A 24,668-nucleotide genomic window follows, 5' to 3' on the forward strand; every position below is an offset into this window, starting at 1 on the left:
TGACTGCAGCCCCTGCAGTACAAACCCCTTCAAGATTTGACTGAAAAACTTACAATCACCCACACGGTTGGTCAATAATAGAGATATTACTTCCGATGAATCTTCTGCCATGATGAGTATATTGTAGGTTCCAGTCAAATCTTACATTTCTTTAAAGTCTTTCTTTAAACAGTCTATACATTTGCATCCATCATTCCAAATCCCTTTTTACACAATCTTTCCGATTTTTCTCTTTTTACTTTTCATTTTAACTTGTCTTTTAAATTAGTTTAGAGGTCTTTGTAACAGGATGTTAGGAGGGTTTTTGTTTTTTTTAAATAAACAAATTTGTGGTTCAGCCTAACCCTGTTTCATGTGCAATTTTGTTCTTGTAATTCCCAAAGTCCAAGAACTGTAGTAAGGGGGTACGGGAACAGAACCTCTTACAGCTATTCTAATCTGAGGCCCGAGCAGACAAGCAGTGATGGCTTCACTGACAGGCAAAACCTGCCGTAACAGCAGCCAGGGCCAGAAGAACCCCAGTCAGGTGAGGTTTAACATTTGTTTTAAAACAGTCTTCCTCATGGATCATGAGCACCAGGAATACTCCATTGTGGCACACAAGGGAACATTGGGCCTCCCCTGCCCCATCCCCCCTGACAGGGGTTCCCCTACCAGAGCAGATACCTTGGGCTGGATTTTTAAATGCCAGTGGGGTCAGGACTAGGTGGGGAGGCAATTTAAAAAGCGTGGCCCAGGAGGGTGTCTCTGGATCCCAATGTCTTGGAGACAGTCTACAATTTTTAAAGTGGGGGCTGGGAGGGAGGGAACAGGGAAACCACTCGCCTCCAATTAACAGACCCTTAAGCTCTGAGAGGAGCTTTCTAAGGGGCCAGGGAGGTTGGAATTACCATTTTCAAATTGGATTCTGGTGAACCCGAACAGTCTGGTGCACGTTACTGCACAGCTGTCGGATTCACAGCAAGACGAAGGGAAACTTTTTTTCTGAGTATGAAAATTATGGGGCTCTCAGATCTTGCGTCTGGTCATGCACACTTCCTCAGTTTTGGAAGCTGGAACACCATCTTATTGTTTTATGCTGATGTCCCTCTAAGGAGCAGCCTACTCTCTTCGGCAAGGCAGCAGCAGGCCCCCTCATGGCTGCCTTCTGCTTTTGCCACTCGCGCTCTGCAGGCAGCTCCCACCTCTTGGAGATGCTTGGTGCTTCTGCCCAAATACATTTCAAAATAGCGTCACATGAGAGATGCAGTTGAGGTGCAGGAGCAGGATCCTAAAATTATCCAGGTGTTGGGTTCCTGACCCCATTTTGAAAATCCGGCCCCTTGTGCTGGGATCAGATCCCCAGATTTATGATGGCAGTTAAAACCTGGCTACCCAACCCGAACCCGACTAGATGCTACTGGCTTGGCTGTGCTCCTGCTCAGCAGTTAAAATTGACCCTCAAGACCCAATGATGTGCGTTATAGATTTACCCAGTTCTAAAAGTGGAGTAGAGTAAAAAGAGGTGCCAGGTGGGGTAATGGCACTGGAATGGAAAATTGATATTTCATCCAACTTCAGGAAAAACATAGAATGATACCAAACCATGCTTTGAACTTCTGATGGGTGAAATTCATCTTCAGTGAGAGTGTAAAATAGGTGAAAATTAATCTGTAGCCTGTTTTACAGTCCACCCAATTTTACTGGAATGTAAAACAGGCTGCCAATTCACTATTCATTTTGCACAACTGCCCAGGGGCAATTTCTCGCCTCTTGTTCCTCTACCCATCTATCATTGCTGTGCCATAAATTAAATGTCACCATTTTACATATCAGATTGAATAAACTGTATACTTTTGAACAAAATTCATTTGCAAACACTGAATCAAATACATCAAATTTGTTTGTTCCAAAGATTCCTTCAATAATTTTAATTGAGTCCAGTCAAAGTGGGGTTCATGGAGTAGACACAATCACAGAGGAGCACCACAAAGAGTTTCCAAATCCAAATGGACCAAAACTGGCACAAATTGGACCAATTTAGATTTTAAGCAACACGTTTGCTCATTGACGGAGTTGAAAACATACCTGAAAAAGACAGGAGGGCATCAGTTCACTGAGAAAGACAGCATATTCAAAATCCTGGGATCTTACAGACTTGTGTGGAACAGAATTAAACAGTTGGGCTACCCCTTTAGGGGGAGCCCCTCCACCAGGCAGCCTGTGGCTGCTGCTGAATCCAGACAGGCAGGGAGGGCCTCTAAGCCTGCCTGCCTGCCTGGAGTGCTGGACCCCTGGTCTGCCACCGTGAGGCCACCTCCAGCAGCTGTACTGTTCCCCACTGCTTGCGAGAACCTGAAGGCCGACTGGAAAATCCCAGTTGGCCTCCAACAATTGGCCTTAAGTGGCCATTAGCAGCCTCTATTGGCTCACTGCTGCTTGCGGGCGGGTTACCCTGCTGTCACCCCCTTCCCCCATCCTGCCTCTGGGAAAATAGCCCATGGGTGGGACGGAGCTGGGCAACTGGCATGCAGGCCAGTGGCATGAAATTCCATACTCGCCTGTCTCCATTCCTGCCTACAGCGGAGGCTAAAAATCCAGTCCCAAAGGTGGGACACATGCACCATCTAATCCAAGAAGGCTTGTTTACTCTCCTGAACACAGTGACTAACATGAGATCTTAACTGGGAGAAGTCATGTTGAAAACTTTATTTACACCTCCCAACAGAGAGGGCAGCAGAGTGGGTCGTATACAAACGATATTACAATATATTACACTCTTTCCCCACTTTAAAAAAACAACTTATGGAGTAAAATGATGCAGGTACATAATTTCCCAGAATACAATAAAAATACAAGTTGGATTGGGTCGCATGCCTGTTATTACTGTAATCACAATGAAAACATATAAAACCACTATTTCCAGAGTAATTTACATGTTGAAAAATTGTTTTTCCTTCACACTTTTGTTAAAGTGTGTCTTTAACAAAAATATCATTATTGACAAAAAGTAATGAAAAGAACAACTTATTTCTTCTTCCTTCCTACATAATTTCAATTAATCTATCTGGCTTCTTTCTTTTTCTGTCTGCATACCTTCTTCCATTTCTATTACCTTGACCCTGCTCTCCCAATATCTCAGACAGTGTCGACGCTGAACTTTCACTTTGACTACCAATTCCACTTAACAGTTGGGACTGTGAATTTGATTGATTTGTCTTAATCAAAGGCTCTGACTCACTTTAGTCAACAGTGGATTCTGTGATACTGGAAAACTTTCAGTTTCTTTGTGACTGTCACTTTCATTCTGACTTTCACTTGGGACTGTAGGAATTTGGACTACAGGAGGTTTCTCATGCTCTCCTTTTGTCAGATTTCCTGTTTCAAACAAATGATCACCATGATACTATACTGACAGTATCTCTCTCCAATCATCAATAGATATGTGAATATACCTAGCCTTTTTACAACAACTCCAAACACATTTTCTCTTCATCACCTCAGTGGTTTTTCATCATTATCTTCAGACCTGCACTGAACTCTTTAAGTTTCATGCCTCGAATATCATGACGAATCCTCACTCTGTCTTGCTTTTTTCTTACTTTGCTATTGACATCAGGCTCAAGCAAACTAAACCTTGTCCTAGGGAGCATGTTTAAACACTAACTCGTAAGGTGAGAAACCTATTGTAGACTGTGGGGTGCTTCCGTAAGAGAATAGAAAATTGTCTAGCCTGTGTCAAAGAGAAAAATGGAAATTACTGCATAGCTTGTCACCTAGCAAATACCTCCACAAAGACCTCTTCACAACTTGTACATTTCTTTCTGCAGCACCATTTGATCCCGGGTGATATGGTGGTATTAGAATACGTTTGACACCATTCTTACTCAGAAACATTTCTGACAAACTGTGGATCATTATCTGACACACTCGTGCTAGGCCCTCATCTGCCAAGAATGAGGCACATTAATTTTGTCCTGAACATTGATTTTAAACTGTTACTGGAGTGAAGAAAGGACTTGTTAAGCAGATCAGCCATGGCTGGAAAGACATTTGCATATTAACAGATAGTGCTTGGAAGGACAAAGGAGCATTCCCTGTCAAATTCAACCGACAATGGACCTTGATCGCCAGGTATTGTGTGTAAAAGAAACATTCCAGAGACTGCTAAGGTGATACAATCCAAGACGTGGTCAGACCAGTTAGTCACATGACTAACCTGCTCAGCAACCTGGGTTTTTCTGAATTGTACAGTTTGAACTCAAAGTGTTTGTTTGCTCCTGGATTGAGATCCCCTCTCTTGTCTGCTCCCATCTCTTTCTCACACGCCTCTGAATCCACTGAAGACACATGAACCCCAAGAGAAAACAGTCTCCTACAGTGAACAAGGTTTATGAAGAATACTGGACCCCAACAAAAAGCAAGAACTAGTGACAATCAAGGACTCTACAGTGAGCTTGAAGAACTGTAACAGAAGCTCTCCAGATATTGCCTCAAACTTTTACACTTTATTTTTCTTCTGTTCTTTCCTGTCTCTATTTGCATGTGTGTATCGCATATGCATGCTAACGTGGGCACGTCATGTACCCGTAGGCATCAACCAAATTAGAGTCTAAGTTCAAGTTTAATAAATTTCAAAGTTTCTTCTTTAAACCAAAGAAAACGTGTTTGTGCTGGTTTCTTTGCCTTATAATTGGAAAGTGGTGAAAAAGGATTCACCAACGGGGAGCTAAAAACACAGTGTGTTAAAAATTAAACCCTGTTATGCTAAGACCATGTGAAGACTGAAAGGGAACCCTAGACCTCTTTCTCACTGGGTCGTAACAGACACCAACACTTCTGGCAACCCATAAATTCAAACCAACTTCTCAAAACCTCAATAGTTTTGGCACTTGTCGTATTGGACATAAACTCAACATTTATCCATTTGCTATAGCCATTGATCAAAACAAAATACTCTTTACCTTCCACTTCAAAGAAATCGACACTGCTACGACCAAGGCGGGAATAATGCACTGTTAATTCAGTCCCACTACTCCACAGGTCACAGCATATTAGTAAAATTTCCCACCTACTGGAAATTAGCCAAATTAAACACTATTTATCCCCCACAATAAAAGCACACCAGACCAGGTTTCTTTAAACAAACAATTAACTATTTACTAATAAACCAATTTTAAATGATAATGAGATAAAACTATATGTATGAAAAGATTTTATAACTTCTTACTCGTCCTAACCCTCATGCACACACACATATACATTCAAAAACAAAATGGTTAACCCGGGAAAATGGATGTATTGATTTTACAATGGTTTCTTAGGAATAATAAAATAACTGAGTTGTAACTTCCAGTAGGATATTTCTGGATCGGCGAGGTGTCCCAGAGTCAGATGCCACTCAAAGTCTCTCCAGTCGAATTTGATAAACAGTCTGTGATGGGTAGGCATTCAAGGCAAATTCGTCCTTAGCAGGCATCACACAGATCTTTCAGCTTAAGGTGTAGCAACAAGTCTACTTAAATTTTGAAGTAGCAGTCTAACAGAAGAAACTTTCTTGAGATTTCAAGATCTCCCAAAAACAAAACAGGAGTAACAGGAATCACTCTTGAGACAGGGATTCTTGAGACTGGAGGCAGTAGAAATCCATTACCTTTAAAATGCAGGGGCTTTCTCTCTGTAGTGCAGTGCTCCTACACAGAGTATAGCAACTCCTTTTTCTTGGGTCTTTTCTCTCTCTTCAGGCATAAACAGCAACAAGGGTTTTAGCTCCCATACTTTAGATTTGCAACTCCTTCAAAGTTCTTTTAACTTCATGAAGAAATTAGAATTTCACTTGATCCAGGTAATATTTTCAAGAGAAAGAGTTTCTGGGCTGTCTTCCTGCTACGTCTCTAGCAGCAACTGAACCCAAAAGTGAAACTATATTTTCAACAGTGAAATCACAAGACAGACATAAATTTTCCTCTGCCGAGTTGCTTGGATACAAATTGCCTTGGAGTCTTTGCCCCACCCAGTTTAGCATTCAATGGTCTCAGAAAGTCCTTTTTTCTCAGTCTTTTAAAAGTACACAGAACTCTCAGCTTTCAATAACAAAAACTCTGATGACAACATGTACTTGTTCCCTTGGTTTTCTTGGGCTGGATTTTAAAAGCCCTCTTAGCAGCGGGCTCTAAAAATGGCAGGCTGCCATTAGAGCTGCCACAATTTCCAGCACAGCGGTTCATTTAAATAGCCAGTGCAGCCTGTCAGCCCCCCAAATCACGTGGAGGGGGCGGGCTGTCTGATGCGGCAATGGCATCAACTCCAGGTGCGCAGTCGCTGGCACCATTTTTAAAGGGCAGCCAGCCCTGCCGGCAAATTTAAATTTTTAAAGAAACATCCCTCCCCCCCCAAAAACTTATTAAATAAAATTCTAACACCCCCTTTCCCACCCCCAATAAGAATTACATTAACTATTTGCCCTTCCCCCAAAACACTTACCTTTTAAATATGACGGACCCCCCCACCGCCAGACTACACAAAGTTTAAATTTCACCCCTTCTCACCATCCCCTACACTCATTACATTTATTTGACCCCGTCTGCCACCACCACCCGCACTGGAAATCTTAACTCCTCCCCCCCTCCCCACCAATGTCATGCCAGCTTTCCCCAGATGGGGAATTGAAGGTACGGAGTGCCGGCCACTGCACTGAGGACCACGGCGGGTCCAGAAGATTGCGGGTAAGTTCATTTAAATTTATTCATGTCATTGATTTAAATATTGAAATTGAGTACCGTCGCTCAGCGGTGGGGGGGGCTGCTACAGAGCCTCCCCGCCACCGGGAGGATCAGGCTGGACCTTCCTGCCGTCAACCTCCATGGCGGATCTATGCCAGAACGATCTTCTGCGCAACCCCCCCCCCCCACCCCCAGCCACCAAGCCCGACATTCTGGGCTTGGAAAATTCCAACCCCTTGTGTTTGACCATGGAAGAAAAGGAACTTTGGTTAGATCATTCCTCATTCTGAGACACACTTCACAAATTTTCACCAACTCTTCAAATCTCTATGTACATTTAGATACCAAAAATAGTTTCTTGTTGCTGCTTTGATACGGACTATTTCTGTATGCTCTTGATGAAGTTCCTCTAACAATCTCTCCATAAACCTTGGTAGACTAATGACTCTTAAACCCCATGGGAGACAGCCTTGATCTTTGCGTGAAATACACTTGCAATTTCTCATCAAAACACTTTGTAGACCTGCCATACATGACATAATTGAGTACTTTACTGAGCAGCACATCATGGCGAGTTTCTTCAGAACTTTCTCTGGCAGACACTAGCATGTCATTTATGTATGTAAAGTAATTTATCGTAACTCATGAACTAAAATTAATCAGTCTTCATTTCCTTAATGTCAGACATACTCTTACTGATCCCTACATTAAATAACTCAGCCCAGTTTGAATGTATGTTGTTAAGCCAATTTCTTCCCACCAGAGAGACTTTGTTCCCTCCTACTACTACCAATGGCCAGTAATAGGATGCATCACTGTATTCCACCTTAAGACTCACTTCACCTGGTACTGAAATGCTGTTATTAGAATAACTGATCAGTTTCACACCAGTTTTTGATAAGGGACTGTGACTTAGGAAATTCTTGTACTTTCTTTCCGAGATAATAGACACCGCTGCAATGAAGGTAAGTTGTGACTCTCTGACGTTCATTTTCACTGTGGGCATTGGAATTATATCTTTAGTCTTTTTCCTGTCATCTTCCACGTGCTGTTTTTCTTGCTTTCTGACTGAGTACAACTCTTGATCTTCCTACTTGATAACATCAACTTCTATTTCCATATTTATCATGTGTGCAATTGAGGACTTCCAGGCTCCTGAACTAGCTTTAGGTCTACCACAACCTTGACCTGGTGCATCGCTGTGAACTGGAGCTTTTCCGCGACCTGGAGCATTACGGTTTCCTCTACTCATGCATGCTGTCTGGATATGACCGACTTTCCCACAGGCATAGCACTTTGACTGGAAATAGGAGCATTTGAATGGCTGGTAGTTACCATGGCAATGATAGCATCTAAATTTCTGACTCTGAGTCTGTGAACTTCGCTGCCTGGTTCCTGCTGAAATCCGGTGGAGTTCCCCTGCCAGCTCAGGAAAAGAACTTCCTTGCAATCTGCAGCTACCTCTTCCTGCTATTTCCATGGCTATGGCCTCATTGCAGGCCTCCTTCCACATCAGCTTATTGCCTTTACACAAAAGCTTGGCCTGGACTTTCCTGTTCTTTCGACCTCCAATGAACGTGTCTCTAAGGTTATCTTCTAAATTGGCACCATAAGCACAAGAAAGATTCTTTAATTCAAGAATATAATCTGCAATAGACTCACTTCTTCCTGCCACAAAATGCAATTTGCAGTGCAATTTCATTCTTAGTTGAGCCATAATATGAGTCCAAAATCTCATTTATTTCAGAATAGTCCAAAGTACTGGGGTCTCGTGGGCAATACTGGTTAAAAACTACATCAAACCCATCCAGCCCCATCATGGTGAGGAAAACATTCCCTTTATCCTGATCTCCGATTTTGTTAACTTTAAGCCAAATGTGTAACCTTCATTCATAATTACACCAGTCCTCTTTGTCAGGTTTGAATTCCCTCATTTTCCCAAAATATGTCTGCAGTGCCATTTTTAAAAAATTAAATACTCACTGAGTTTCAGCTGATCACGAATTGCAGACACATGAAGCAATCTTTCAAATCACTCAAATTTCCTCAAAATTGACTTTGGGAGTTCCAAAGAGTGTGTCAGAGTGCCTTCAAACTGTAATCTCTCGAATGAGATGTAAAAAAAAAATCAATCCCATCCTCTTGTCGCCATGTTTCTGTTGTGTGTTCAGAATAAAACTAATATGAGGTCTTAACTGGGAGCAGCCATATTGAAAGCTTTGTTTACACCTCCCAACAGAGAGGGCAGTCTACCAAAGATATTACAATATACTACACTACCCTTCTAAATTAAAATATATAACTATCTAATATCTGCTGACAGTTAAGAAAAAAGTGAAACCATTATTGGCAATGCAGGCCTGTTCTATGTTAAAAATCAGAACAAAATCTGTTGTCTAGTTTCTTTCTAAGATTGAGGATTAGGTTGTGCGAACAAATGTAATGTGGGCAATATCCACTGGAAGCATAGACTGACTTTCATCATGTTTCCACAATACTGATCTAGAGACTTCTACTATTATGCACAGTGGCAAAATGAATGTTAAAAATGTTTCTTTATGCAGAAGTATATACTATTGATCAAAACTATATGCATAAAAACAATTTGATGATAGTTGTTTGCTTCATGAGAAGGAAAAAGATCCTGTGGTAAACACATCACAACTTTAAAACATAAATTTGCAAGTTACAAGGCAGCTTTTATTTCTTCCCATTTTGCTTTTCAAACAATTATCAGACTAGCTATTACCTTGCAGGATGGTGTCCAATTCCTTCTCAAAATCATATTCTGTGGAGAGGACAGAACATTTAAACACCACTGAGCTGCAATGTTAATCATTATAGATCTATAATTAATCTTATGGGAAGTACTGCTGCCACTTGAGAAAACGGGGCCGAGGTGGTGGGGGTGGGGTTTGGAAGCAGATGGTGACAGGTTTAGTATTATATATTGGACTTTGTGCAGATAGAAGGCTAAGTAACCAAGCAAAATTGAATGAAGAGTGCAACAGCTCAATGAGAGGCCTAACCTGATTCAACAACTGAAATGCCCATTTTTCAAGGAATTTAGAGCATACATCTACACTTATTTGATATTTTAAAAGTTTTATTATAGTCAAGAATGTTGTATTTCCTAATAATCCATGTCCAATGGAGAAATTGCCTACTGAACTTGCTGCATAACAGAATCAAGATCTGAGGGGGAAAAAACAGATGATTAACCTAAACTATAAGAAGTTTGGGAAATTAAAAGTTGACACTACTATATAAACAATTCTATCTAGTGGTGCATTTACACTGCATGTTTAGTGTTGTTGTGAGTAAAGACTATGCCTCAGCTAACTCTGGAGTGAAGAAGAATGAGACTCTCTCAAGTTGGTAGTCTCACACCACTTCAGTTTGACATTGCATAGCATTGAAATCTAACACATTGCCAAACCTGGTTTAAGGTTTAATTGATCCACTGGAGCTCTTGAGCACTTTCTTTAATTTACTCAAACTCAATTTAAATGTTTACAGAGCAAGATTTTCCCCAACTCTTTAAACATTTAAATTCCGAATTACTGGAAGAGAACACTACACTGTGTCCAAGCATATGCAGAACCATCAAATAAAAACAAGAAATGCTGGAAATACTCAGCAGGTCTGGCAGCATCTGTGGAGAGAGAAGCAGAGTTAACGTTTCAGGTCAGTGACCCTTCTTCGGAACCTTTCCTAGTGGCGCAGTTCTCAATGCTTGGGCTCATATAAATAGATTGGATGTATTGTCTGCCACAATGTCCCAATGCAGTTTGCTGGATTGATCCCAGAGGCCACCCAGACAGCTGCAAGGAGTAACTCCTGGGAGAGGGATGAGAATTCCTGAAGTGGCAGCAGCCCATATAATTTTAATGGGGTCTAGGGGATCACTCCAACTCCTCCTAGCCACATAAAGATAAAGATAATTTAAAACTAGTCCTTTTGGTCCTCTTCGGCTGTACCGCCAGCAAAACTGGTCAGAGAATGCACGGCATATGTTCCACCCAGTTCCATCCTAAATTGGCAATCAGGGTCATTTGTATGTCATAGGACTCAAATTTGCATATTAAAGGGGTGCTCTGCCTGAAAAAAGATTAAGCCAACCAGCATTAGGGCTTTTTAACAATGGCAGCAGCTGGACCATTGGTCTTAATGGGACGGTAAGTCTATTGACCCCAATTTCAAGGCATTATCACCTTGTTAAAGCAAGTTAAAATTGGCCCCAATGCCCCTGCACCAGGGAAGCTAAAAATAAGATGAAAGGCTCCTGCTCACTATCCAGAAACCCCTACTGGAATGCATATCTGGGGTTGCTATGTGAGGACTGATGAAGCTTAACTAGGTGAAATAGTGAGAGTTCAGGGCCAACGTGTTCCTGTAAAGGTGAAGGGTAGGACCAACAAGTCCAGGGAACCCTGGATGTCAAAGGATATAGAGGATTGGATAAGGGGAAAAAAAGGAAGTTTATGGCAGATTCAGAGTGCTGAAAACAGCAGAGGCCCTGCAGGAGTATAGAAAGTGTAGGGGGTACTAAAAAAAGTAATTAGGATAGCAAAGAGGGGACATGAAAAAACACTGGCGGGCAAGATAAAGGAAAATCCAAAAGGTGCTTTGTAAGTATGTTAAGGGTGAGTATAACCGAGGAAAGAGTAGGGCCCATTAAGGACCAAAATGGCAATCTGTATGTGGAGCCAGAGGACGTAGGTGATGTTTTAAATGATTACTTTTCATCTGTGTTCACGATGGAGAAGGATGATGTCGGTGTAGAGATCAGGGAGGAGGACTGTGATATACTTGAACAAATTAGCATTGAAAGGGAGGGCTTAAAAGTGGATAAATCCCCAGGCCCAGATGAGATGTATCGCAGACTGTTGTGTGAGGCAAGGGAGTAAATAGCAGGGGCTCAGACACAAATTTTAAAATCCTCTCTGGCCACAGGAGAGGTACCAGAGAACGGGAGGACAGTGAATGTGGTATCATTATTCAAGAAGGGTAGCAGGGATAAACCAGGTAATTACAGGCCGGTGAGTCTAACATCAATGGTCGGGAAACTATTGGAAAACATTCTGAGGGACAGGATTAATCTCCACTTGGAGAGGCAGAGATTAATCAGGGATAGTCAGCATAGCTTTGTCAGGGGGAGATCGTGTCTCACAAACTTGATTGAATTTATCAAGGAGGTGACCAGATGTGTAGATGAGGGTAAAGCAGTTGATGTAGTGTACAATGGACTTCAGTAAGCTTTTTGATTGGTTAAGAAGGTAAGAGCCTATGGGATCCAGGGCAATTTGGCAAATTGGATTGAAAATTAGCTTAGTGACAGGAGTCAGAGAGTGATGGTCGAGGGTTATTTTTGCGAGTGGAAGTACCACAGGGATCAGTGCTGGGACCCTTGCTGTTTGTAGTGTACATTAATGACTTAGACGTGAATTTAGGAGGTATGATCAGTAAGTTTGCAGATGACACGGAAATTGGTGGTGTCATAAATAGTGAGGAGGAAAGCCTTAGATTATAGGATGATATAGATGGGCTGGTAAGATGGGCGGAGCAGTGGCAAATGGAATTTAATCCTGAGAAGTGTGAGGTGATGCATTTTGGGAGGACTAACAAGGTAAGGGTGTATACAATGGATGGTAGGACCCGAGGAAGTACAGAGGGTCAGAGGGACCTTGGTGTACTTGTCCATAGATCACTGAAGGCAGCAGCACAGGTAGATAAGGTGGCTAGGAGGACATATGGGATACTTGCCTTTATTAGCCGAGGCACAGCATATAAGAGCAGGGAGGTTATTATGGAGCTGTATAAAATGCTAGTTAGGCCACAGCTGGAGTATTGTGTACAGTTCTGGTCACCACACTATAGGAAGGATGTGATTGCACTGGACAGGGTGCAGAGGATATTCACCGGGATGTTGCCTGGGCTGGAGCATTTCCGCTATGAAGAGAGACTGGATAGGCTAGGGTTGTTTTCCTTAGACAGAGAAGGCTGAAGGAGGACCTGATTGAGGTATGCAAAATTATGAGGGGCATAGATAGGGTAGATAGGAAGAAACTATTTCACTTAGCAGAGGGGTCAATAATCAGGGGCATAGATTTAAGGTAAGGGGCAGGAGGTTTAGAGGGGATTTGAGGAAAAATATTTTCACCCAGAGGGTGGTTGGAATTTGGAACACCCTGCCTGAAGGGGTGGTAGAGGCAGGAACCGTCACAACATGTAAGAAGTATTTAGATGAGCACTTGAAACGCCATAGCATACAAGGCTACATGCCAAGTGCTGGAAAATGGGATGAGAATAGATAGGTGCTTGATGGCCGGCACAGACACGATGAGCCGAAGGCCTGTTGCTGTGCTGTTATAACTCTATGACTTAGTTTCAATTATTTCCATGTTTACATAGCTCAGTAACATTTGTGGTCAAATTGAGGCAAGAAGCAAGACAATTTGGTGTGTTTATGGAGGGCCAGCACACCACACCTGAGCATTTGCTCTCTGCTCAGCCCCTGGGGATGTAACTGGAATCAGAAACTCATCTATTGAAAATTGGCACTACATCACCACATTTACTGCTAAATCTTAAAAGAAGATGCATCAAGCGTTAAAATACAGCTAATTGTCAGGGTTGCTTGACAGCAGGTATTACGTTTTGAAATAAAAAACAGAATGTGCTGGAAATCCTCAGCAGGTCTGGCAGCATCTGTGCAGAGAGAAACAGATTTAACGTTTCAGGTCAGTGGCCTTTCTCAGAACCAGTTTTGATGGAAGACCACAGACCTGAAACATTAACTCTGCTTCTCACTCCACAGATGCTGCCAGACCTGCTGAGTATTTTCAGCACTTTATTTCTATTTTAGATTTCTAGCATCAGCAGTATTTTGTTCATACATTTTGAAATCCTCTTTATGTAAATATAGTACACAGCGAGAGTACAAGATGGTGAATAGTTATAAACAGTCCCAAAGTAAGAGAACTAAAGATATAAATACCCAAATATTGTGCCACATTTCACGAAAATGTCTTTAAAATTAAAAAATAAGGTTCGAGCTTAATTGTTACCATATATAGTGCATTCTTTAAGACAAGCTATAGGCATAACTTCTGCATAACCTAATATACTACAGTGTTAAGTGATACACCTGGAGCAAGCAGGCATGGAAAAAGCTTTTACATGAGACTTAGGTGGCCAGGCCTCATTTAAACATTGTCACTGCCATTGAGCCAGCTTCTGAGGCAGTTAACCAGTTTGGTTGGGGGGAAACAGAAATTATGGCAGTTCCTCCACAAAGCCAAACCAGAAGTTCCAGGTTAAAGCGGGAGAGGGGGCACGAGAGAGCTGAAAGAATTTTGTGGGGACAGGAGGAGTAGTCACACTCTTCCTTGTCTCACAGATATCATGAACAAAACTTTTACTTACTTATTTCTGGAGCCCCTGCAAACATTACTTTAAAGATGCTGGTTAGGCCATTTAACGCCTAGTAAAAATAGGCACACTCTCTATCCACCAGTACCTCAAAATTGCATTAGGGTTCTAGACCGGTGTAGGACTCTTAGTTGCATACTATAAATAGTTTCGCGCCTGAAACAGATGGTCAGATGGCCCTTCTATATGAAGGCCCTAAAGAAAATGCCAAGTTACGCATCAGGAGTGGGAAAGAAGCGGTAAATTGAGTCCTGTAATTTTGATAGTGCTATAGGCCTGTTACTATCTGACAATGGGGACCTGAATCAACCCCCATGATACAGTAGGTTCGATGTGAAAACCAGCAGAAAACCACATGGTCACAGGGAGAACTTACAAACTCTGCACAGGCAGTAGCCAGAACCAAACCCAGGTCGCTGGAGCTGTGAGGCTGCGGTGCTAACCACTGCGCCACTGTTCCACCCTACAAAAAGTCTTCACACGCCTTCACATAAGAAGTAGAATAAACTTTCAGATAGCATAGTGGAGGCAGAAACCCGAAAACCGTTTAATGGAGGATGCTAGAATCTCTCTGGATGGGCTAAATTGACTTGTTCATCTCTAGCTATGGGGGAAAATTCATCCAGGTCCATTTTCAGGCAGTTGGATGAAAAATGTTGCTGAATGGCTGCACCCTCAAAAGGGAACCCAGCAGCAGGTATGGCTAGCACATGTTTTAGCTTACCTGTCTTAAAGGCAGTTTGCTCCTCTTAAAGGCGAACTGCATTCATTGTACTGAAGTTGCTGCAGATTGTGTGCAGAAAACTTGGAGAGAAGTAAAAGCACATAAAATAGCGCAACAGGCAAGCGAGCTCCCAGATTTTCTGATACGTCCTGGAGGTGGAAAAGGGGAGAGACAAAATGGGCTGGATTTTACCAGCCCTCTAGGGACGGGCTGGGAGGTGGAGTGGAGCATAAAATGGCGAGGGAAGGCATTGAGGAGCGTGCCCATCGCCTTCCTGACACCATGGAATTTTACCAGGGGTGGGGAAAGTCGATAATGGCCTTTCCACCCAGAGGCCAATTGAGGTGCTTAAGTAGCTATTTAAGGGCCACTTAGGGGCCTCTTCCTGCCACCACTGGTACTTTGCCAATGGCGGCAGACCCTCTGCCAACTTGGGGAGGCCGCCCAGTAAAAGCTGGTGGCCTCTGTGGACTGGGAAGTGGCCCTCCCGATCAGGCACCCTGTAGTACATGGAGGGTCCCACCCAGCAGCAAGTCCACTGCCACTGCAAGACCCCCCTCCCTTGCCATTATTAATGGTGAGCTTGACCCCACTCACCTTAATTCCAGGGCCTTGTCCATGGCTGCTGCTCTGGGTCTACTGCAGTACCAGCAGTGGCCACTGCTCCCTTTGGCACTGCTGGGACTGCTGAGCTGCTAGCCCTCTGATTGGCCAGCTTTTGGGGCAGAATCTTGCCCTTAAAGAGGACCAATGGCCGAAGTGAGGTTGATTCTCCACCCACCAGCGCTCCCTCCCACCAACCCCCCCGCCCCCGCTGCTTTCTGATTCATCGCTGGAATCCCTACCCCCTGCAGCCGAAATAAGATTTAGCCCAATGTTTGTGCAGGTGGCCAGGGAGGTCAATTCCCAGAGTCTGGCCGCGAGGACCTGGCTGCAGTGCTGCAAGAAGTTCAATGACCTCATATGGGTGGTCAAGGTCAGTGAATGTCTCTTTACATGACGTGAAAGGCAACAGCGGAGGCACTGGCAAATTGGCAGTGGGGGGGTGCACAAATGCTTCTTTTTAGTCGTTCATGGGATGTGGGTGTGGCTGGCAATGCCAGCATTTATTGCTATCCCTAACTGCCCTTGACAACTCAGTGGCTTGTTAGGCCATTTCAGAGAGCAGTTTACAGTCAACCACATTGCTGTAGGTCTGGAGTCACATTTAGGCCAGACCAAGTAAGGACGGCAGATTTCCTTCCCTATAGGACATTAGTGAACCAGATGGGTTTTTCGATAATTGATGATAGTTTCATGACCATTACTGAAACTAGCTTTCAATTCCAGATTTTTATTAATTGAATTTAAATTCCACAGCTGCTGTGGTGGGATTTGAAATCATCGCCCGAGGGTATTGGCCTGGGCCCCTGGATTACTAGTTCAGTGACATAACCATTATGCCACCGTCTCCCCCATGTATGGTTGCAAAGCTGCATGAATGCTGTCATCCTGAGTGAGGACAGCAGGATTATGCACAACAGAGCCAATGCCACTCCCCCCCGGGCAAAGCGTCAGCAACCCTAGTGATCGGTTGAAGGACAGACTGCTGGACTGCTATGAGTCTGCAAGCCGTTTGAACATTGGTATCTGCAGCCATGATGGCAGCAGTCTGAGCTTGCATAACACACCAAGCATGGATCTCATGACCTCAGTCTGAACTTCCACTGCAGCGCTGAGACAGTGGGTGGCTTCTGTTTGTGCTGCAATGAAAGCTGAAACATCAGCCACCAGGTGCTGCATCACGGGTGGATCGGCAAGTGCTGTCATGGAGTTGACCGCCGCTTCCACGCAGAAAAGGATGGGTTCCAAGCTCTGCGCTATGCCCTATGTGAGCCAGACTCCTCCATGCCTCATGATAGTGACAGGATCCTATCCCGCCAATGAACCAAGCAGCTCAGTGTACATGACCACCAGCGTTCTCCTGTATGTTGCCTCATCTAAGTCCTCATCTGAGTCCTCTGCAGCAGAACTCGTCCACGACCTTGTCCTCCAGTGACCTGACATGTAGCAGATAGATTGAAAGGTAGAGAATTCTGGAGCAACTATGATGTTATGATGACATCTTAGAGGAACTGGCATCTCAGTGTCTGCTCACAGACAGTCCATCCAGAGCAAAGTGGTTCCTGATGCCACCTCCCTGCCTTCTCTTCCTCCTTCTCCCGAGATGGCCTCCAAATCCCTAGTGGCAAGGTCTGCACCCTCACAGTAGCTAGGTTGTGGAGGACTCAGCAGACTATGAGAAATTTGAGAATACGATCTGGTGAATATGGAAGGGCACCCTCCAGGTGATCCAGCAGGTGAACAGTTAGTCCAGGATGCTGAATGTTTGTTCCATGACATTCTTTGTTGTTGCATGGCTCTCATTATAGGTGTGCTGTCCTCTTGTTGTGGGGTGGCAGAGGTGAGTCACTAGCCAGGTTTGCAACTTCTGTTTCTTCAGTATTTACCACCTACAAGATGCACTGCAGCGACTCACCAAGGCTCCTTCGACAGCACCTTCCAAACCCACGACCTCTAACACCTAGAAGAACAAGGGCAGCAGACTCATGGAAACACCACTACCTGCAAGTTCCCCTCCATGTCACACACCATCCTGACTTGGAGCTATATTGCTGTTCCTTCACTATCACTGGGTCAAAATCCTGGAACTCCCTTCCTAACAGCACTGTTGGTGTACCTACACCCAAGGACTGCAGCAGTTCAAAAGGCAGCTCACCACCACCTTCTCAAGGGCAATTAGGGATGAGCAATAAATACTGGCCTTGCCAGTGATGCCCAAAGATTCCCTTACTCCAATAAACAACTGGGCCTTTTACATTTTACTGAAATACTTCTACGAAAGCTAACACCGTCACAAGTAAAGAAAACTATTTGTTTAATTTTCCCACATTTTGAAAAATAAAATTATAAACTTACGGTTTCTCTTGGATGAATTTCTTTGTAAACCAAGGTAACTGTCATTAACAGGCTCCCTAGAATTTGAATAGGGTAGCTTGGGTCCTGCAGATGTAAACTGACTTCAGTTGGTCTGGGGAAGGAAAAGTTTAATACACTATAATAAATAAAATCTGACAAAATTGACAAAACTCTTGACGAAGGACTGCTACTTACTTAAATAAATAAAATACATTTTTATTGATGATTCTTTGACATGATCGCACACTCTACAATCTGCTAAAGTGGCATGAAAGCAATTTTACCACAATTTTTAAAGATACCTATTTAAATTAGCAGGTAATGTATTGAGATACATTTTGAATTGTTTGCCAAATAATATTCTTTGTAGGAATATCTTGATGGTGTCAGTTGACTAGATGCCACTGGGCTCATTGTCCATCCCCTGGCTGCAGTATGTGTGATCTACAGGATGCACTGCAGTGCCTTACCAAGAATATTTTGTAAGTACCTCCTTTCCTTGCAACCAAAACATCAAGAAGGATAAGAGCAGCAATATTGTGGGAATACCATCATCTCCAAGTTTCCCTCAAAGTCACATGCATTCCTGACTTGTACATATATCATGGTTCCTTTATTAACACTAGGTCAACATCTGGAATTTCCTACTTAACACCATCGTGAGATCAGTATCGCCACAAGGACTCAAGTAGGAAGCCCACCATCATCTTTAGGGAAGAACCGGGGATGGGTAATGAATGGTGCCTTGTCAGTGATGGCTACATCCAGGGAACATCTACAAAGGTTTTCCACTTTTTGAATTCAGTGTATTAAGTATCTTAGATATATTATGGGATTGGATGTAAATTTAAACTCCCTCTACCCTCTCCTAACAACATGTCTTAACCCCAAACTCAGAAAAAGATTGACATTTCCTTTTCTCACTTCAGCCTCTGAGTAAAGTTGTTAATTTGTCCCAAATTATGGAAAATTCTGTGTTGTGAGCTCATAAAAACAGATTTGGGTTATTCTCCATTTGCGAGGCTCACGTCTGCAACAGGCTATAGCTCAAGACATTTTCTTTTGTCTGTGATATATATATCATATATGAATTATGATCACTACTGGAATATGTGCTCCACAGACTCCTGTGGAAAGATTTCACTTATTACTAGAATGACAATCTAGATCAACTCTTGTTTAAAAATATTGGACTCTGCAGATAAAGGTTTATCAGTTTTCAAAATTAGTTGAAGGTGGTCACATAGCCAAGGACCTTCTGTATGGTGAGGTGGCTGGGGTCAGACAACCACTGGTGCACCCAAAGCTCCACTTCAAGGATGCTTGTAAATGTGACATGAAGGCCCTAAATGTCAACTATCGCACTTGGGAGTTACGAGCTGGCGAAAGAAGTAAATGGCAACACATTCTGTGGACAACCAGTTGCTACAGCAGCTTGGCAACAGGTGCCAGCGTCAAGAACAATAAGTCACAGCATCACTTGGCAGCTTCATGTGCAGCACTTGTGGCAGAACCTGCCTCTCAAGGATTGGCCTGCACAACCATCAAAGGTGCACCAAGAGAAAACACTGCACCTAAAAGCATTGTTTGCTACGTCTCCGTCACTTTCATAGATGGAAGGATGCCAACCAGTTGAATTTACAGGACAGTAAATGGGATACAGGCTATAATTTAATTAACAAATTCTATGTATAGCAATGTTTTTAAACTATGCAAGTAATTTTCTTGGCAGAAGGCAGAGTCCTCCATTAAAACTATCACTCATATGGGAACATATGTTCAAGAATTTGATTGGTGTCAAATTAGACACTTCTTTTCTTGGTCTGAAACTTTGTCTCTTTTAGAATAGTTGTATAAGCAAAATATATAGTCTTAGACCTATGGGACCTGCAGATATCAACTGAATATAAAGAATACCACACTCTGGCAGTATTAAATTAGAGAATAGCGATTAAGGGCTAAAAATTGGTTTGCCCTGTTTTTTGGGTGTGAGCGTCATGATTTGTGACCAACGGGTTCCAGTGGATGTGGGCAAAATGTAAATTTGCTTGGGCACCTCAGTTATCTGATAACAGCGTTGGGCCAAGCAGCACCCACGCTGCCAGCAGAGGGCGAAACAGCATTGTACGGTTAGCATGTGGTGCTGCTAGGCTTCTGTTCTTAAAAGCAGTCTGTCCTTCTTAAAGGTAATCTGCACTGAATTGAAGAAGGCTGCTGCTGAATACTACTGCTGCAATTCTAAACACCAAGGCAAAGAGAGGGCTCCAGGGTCACAATGCAATCCTGGTGGCCTTAGTGGTGGAGGTGGACAGCAGGAGAAATGCCATGGACTTGCGGCAGACCAGGAGTCCCTCAAGGACCACCCTCCGAAGGGAGCAGGAGCGGGTGATCAGGGAGGTTGATTCCTGGCGTCTTACCTTGAGGACCTGACACAATGCCACAAGAAGTCTAATGATCTCATGCAGGTGGTCAAAATCATTGAATGCATCTTCACATGACATCGCCTGCCCATCACAGGTGCTCGATACACCACTCCCTCATCACTCAAACATCCCGAGCAGTACTCCCTAGCACTCAGGACTCAGGCCCAACATCCAGATACTCCACCTCATGGTTTACACACCAATGCTGCCAGACTCACACCTACCTCTTGCTGACTCCACATACCTCAAGCCATTCAGCTGGGGTAAGCACATCACCAAATCAGACATTCTTCCCTCTTTCTTGCAGGACAAAGTGGACAGACAATAAAAGGGAGCAGAGCAGAACAGGAGGGGGTCCAAGATGCCTGCATCTCCTGAGCCCTATGAAGGAGATGGCTCTCCGCATCAAGCGGAGACTGCTACAGACGGCTGACTGCGACAGAGCCCATCCCATCTGGCATCATTGAAAATATTGAGGATGAAGGTATGTTCCTGCCTTATGCCCATTCTCACCTCCCAACACCCTCATCTTGCTATCTGGCATGATGAGCAAGCTGCAGATGGCAAGACCATGGACCACTTGTTTCCCACCCCAGCCACCTTACCTCACCTAAACTTTCCCCTTTTGTTTTTCCTGCTTTTAGACACCCAAGGACTGACACCTGCCCATCACAGGAGCTCCAGGAGGTGGAGAGAGACACTGATGAAAAGGCCCCTTCACTTGATCTGACACTTGCAAGCATTAGCTCAGACATTGGCACTACACGTACCTTGGAGGCTAGTTTGGAGCTCGGACCAGCACATGGCGAGTCATGTGGGCATGAGTGGACTGCAGCCAGGCCAGGGGAGAGGATGGTTAATTTGTCAGCTCACCAGAGGATGAGATCAAAGACCAGTCCTGCTACATGGGATTCAGAAGAGGACCTCGATGGAGCGGCATACAGGAGAACATTGATGGGCATGCACACAGAGTTGTTGGGTACATTGACTGCACTGTCAAGAAGCATGGAGGTGTCTGGCTCCAACTTGGCAGAGGGCATCGCACAAAGCTTGCCAAATCCAGGTACTCACCACAATACCACTAAAAACACTTCACAGTACTTCCAGAAAGGTTGCAATAGCAGAAGTTCTTAAAAATCACCTTACCTACAAGTTGGGTGCCTGGCCTTTTAAGTAATGCTGGTGCTGGGCCTCTCTTGCAGCTGAATATTGAGGACTGTGCAAATTTATACAATGGACCTGTGTAGTCCAAATTTGGGCAATGGGCTGGGCGATGTCAGGATAGCACCAGTTCAGTTGCTTCAGCGCACATAGAGGATGCCCACATGGCATCCTTCTTAAGATATCCTGCCATGTGGGCCATGCCAGAACCAACTGCCAGCGCAGCTCACACTACCAGGAGAGGGATCAGTCTCTGCTGCTGGAGGCAGTGCCATGGAGATGAAACTTGTGCCCTGAAAGTCCAAAGTGGATTTCATTTTCATATTGTGGGTTTCATTGCAAAAACTAAAATTTGCCTTAAATTGAGACCACAATATATGTAATGACACTGCTTACTGCAGAAAAATAGCAGCAAAGCAGGTGTTTGTCTATGATCATCCAGTTGGTTTGAGGAGAAGGTGCATTTATATGTTCTCTGCCACTCCAATGATCTTGTGCGCTTCAGTGTTCTCTGGAAGTCTACTTTTGGGGAGGTAGAAGCTATAATTTATGAGCCCCTGTGAAGGCAGCTCAGGACATTAAAGGCACGCTATATAAATTTAAGTTGTTGTTGTCTATGGAATGTTCTACATTAGTCGAATGGAAAAATGGATCTGATTTCCAGAGGAAAACATTCTATTTGTGAGGAGGCATCACATTCTCTGGACTCGTAGATCAGCTGGCACACCAACCTGAATTATACTGATTTGGCTTCAACTTGCCAAATACTCAAAACTTTCTGTTTCTGAGTCCAAGGTACCCCAAAATCAAATATTCAACCTTCGAAGAGAATGATCGGTTTGAATGAACTATATTCATTTCGGTTTTCTCTCCCATACAGAATGCTGATTACACACTTGAACAGGTTACAACATAAATAATAATATGATGATTAGCTTTTAAATCTGTTACCTCTTTAATTCCAACTTAGTTAGATCAAGAAAGGTTGAACCCATGAAGTCATCGTGTAACCCAAAGTCATAATCAAACACCTAGAGGAAAGAACCTGTAGTTAAAATCTGATATAAAAATGAACAAATTAGCCGAAATAAAAATAAAACATTATGGCCTGGAGTTTCCACTCAATTACGTTTTTTTGGTGCAATTAGCCCGATATCAGCGTAACTAGCGCAAAAGATTGCGGAATTTTAAGCGCAAATTGCATTCAGTGCAACTCGAGCTTCCGCAATCTTTTGCACTAGAAAGAGGTCCGAGCTACAAAACTGGCAATGGCTATAAGGTTAATTAATCACCATTGAAAGTTTCTGCGAATTGCACTCATTGTAGGGCTTCGAGGAGACGTTAAACATTAAGCTGGATCTTTTAGGCACAAGGACAAGCGTTTTGAAAGATTTTGAATGGTTTTTTTTTAATTTACAAAGGAACTGACCACTTTACCTCAATATAACTAGAAAATAACTCCGTATATTTTCTAAAAGTCATTTTCACTCATTTAAAATCAGGTTACTCACAGATGGTGGAATGAATGGACTGTAAAAGCTTCTACAGCTACGTAAAAAGGCAACGTTTGGCTAAGACAAATGTGGGTCCATTACAGGCAGAGTCAGGAGAATTTACAATGGGGAATAGAGAAATGACAGAGAAGCTAAATGATTACTTTGTGTCTATCTTCATTGAGGAAGATACAAGAAATCTCCCAGAATTAGCGATCCAAGGGATTACGGGGAATGAGGAATTGAAGGAAATTAGTATTAGTAAGAAGATTGTATTGGAGAAATTAATGGGGTTGAAGGTTGATAAGTCCCCAGGACCTGATATTCGACATCCCAGAGTGTTGAAAGAGGTAGCTATGGAGATAGTGGATGCATTGGTGATCATCTTCCAAAATTCCATAGATTCTGGAGCGGTTCCTGCAGATTGGAAGGTTGCAAATGTCACCCCACTATTTAAGAAGGGAGGGAGAGAAAAAACAGGGAATTACTGATGTGTTAGCCTTACATCAGTCATTGGGAAAATGCTAGAATCTATTCTAAAGGATGTGATAAATGGACACTTGGATAATAATGATCTGATTGGGCATAGTCAACATGGATTTATGAATGGGAAATCATGTTTGACGAACCTATTGGAGTTTTTTTGAGGATGTTACTAACAGAACTGATAAACTGGAGTCAGTGGACGTGGTATACTTGGATTTTCAGAAGGCTTTTGATAAAGTACCCCACAGGGGGTTGGTTAGCAAAATTAAAGCACATGGTTAACAGGCAGAAAGCCTGTTTTGTGTCATCTAGTTTTGCGTCATCTGCAAACTTGGGAATACTACATTTGGTCCCCACATCCAAATCATTGATATATATTGTGAGCAGCTGGGACCCAAGCACTGATCCCTGTGGTACCCCACTAGTCACAGCCTGCCAACGTGAGAATGACCCATAACGGGTCATTCTCACGTTGGCAGGCTGTGACTAGTGGGGTAACACAGGGCTCAGTGCTTGGGCCCCAGCTGTTCACAATATATATCAATAATTTGGATGTGGGGACCAAATGTAGTATTTCCAAGTTTGTGATGACACAAAACTAGGTGAGAACTTGTGTTGTGAGGAAGATGAAAAGTGGCTTCAAGGGGATTTGGACAGACTTAGTGAGTGGGCAAGAACGTGGAAGATGGAATATAATGTGAAAAATTTGAGATTATCCACTTTGGTAGGAGGAATAGATGTGCAGAGTATTTCTTAAATGGTAATAGATTAGAAAGTGTAGATGTACAAAGGGTGTCCTTGTCAATAAGTCACTGAAAGCTAACATGCAGGTGCAGCAAGCAATTAAGAAAGCTAATGGTATGTTAGCCTTTATCACAAGAGGATTTGAGTACAGGAATAGTGAAATCTTGCTTCAATTGTATAGAACCTTGGTTAGACCCCACTTGGAGTACTGTATGGAGTTATGGTCCCCTTACCTTAGGAAGGATATTATTGCAATAGAGGGAGGGCAACGAAGGTTCACCAGACTTGTTTCAGGGATGGCGGGACTGTCCTATGAAGACAGATTGGGGAAACTGAGCCTGTATTCCCTAGAGTTTCGAAGAATGAGCAGTGATCTCACTGAAACCTACAAAATACTTAAGGGGATAGACAGGTAGATGCAGCTAAGATTAGTCTAGAACCGGGGACACAATTTCAAAATAAGGGGGAAGCCATTTAAGACAGAGATGAAGAGAAATTTCTTTAATCAGAGGGTTGTGAATCTTTGGAATTCTCTATCCCAGAG

The 24,668-nt window shown here is 43.2% G+C and overlaps 1 protein-coding gene across 6 annotated transcripts in view; it reads right to left on the bottom strand.

Moving 5' to 3' along the window:
- The window catches only part of LOC137369088 (multiple C2 and transmembrane domain-containing protein 1-like), an 834,541-nt gene that overhangs the window by 447,230 nt on the left and 362,643 nt on the right, over positions 1-24,668 (bottom strand). For 5 of the 6 annotated variants that reach the window (XM_068029709.1, XM_068029712.1, XM_068029711.1 and 2 more), the window contains 3 exons: positions 22,353-22,432; positions 17,818-17,929; positions 9,451-9,489 (listed from right to left, as the gene is read on the bottom strand). In XM_068029709.1, coding sequence (XP_067885810.1) covers positions 9,451-9,489; positions 17,818-17,929; positions 22,353-22,432 — 231 coding nt within the window. The remainder of the gene's footprint in view (positions 1-9,450; positions 9,490-17,817; positions 17,930-22,352; positions 22,433-24,668) is intronic. The other variant, XM_068029710.1, reaches the window with a different exon arrangement.

Source organism: Heterodontus francisci, chromosome 4 (genome assembly GCF_036365525.1).
Source record: "Heterodontus francisci isolate sHetFra1 chromosome 4, sHetFra1.hap1, whole genome shotgun sequence".
Taxonomy (NCBI): Eukaryota; Metazoa; Chordata; class Chondrichthyes; order Heterodontiformes; family Heterodontidae; genus Heterodontus; species Heterodontus francisci.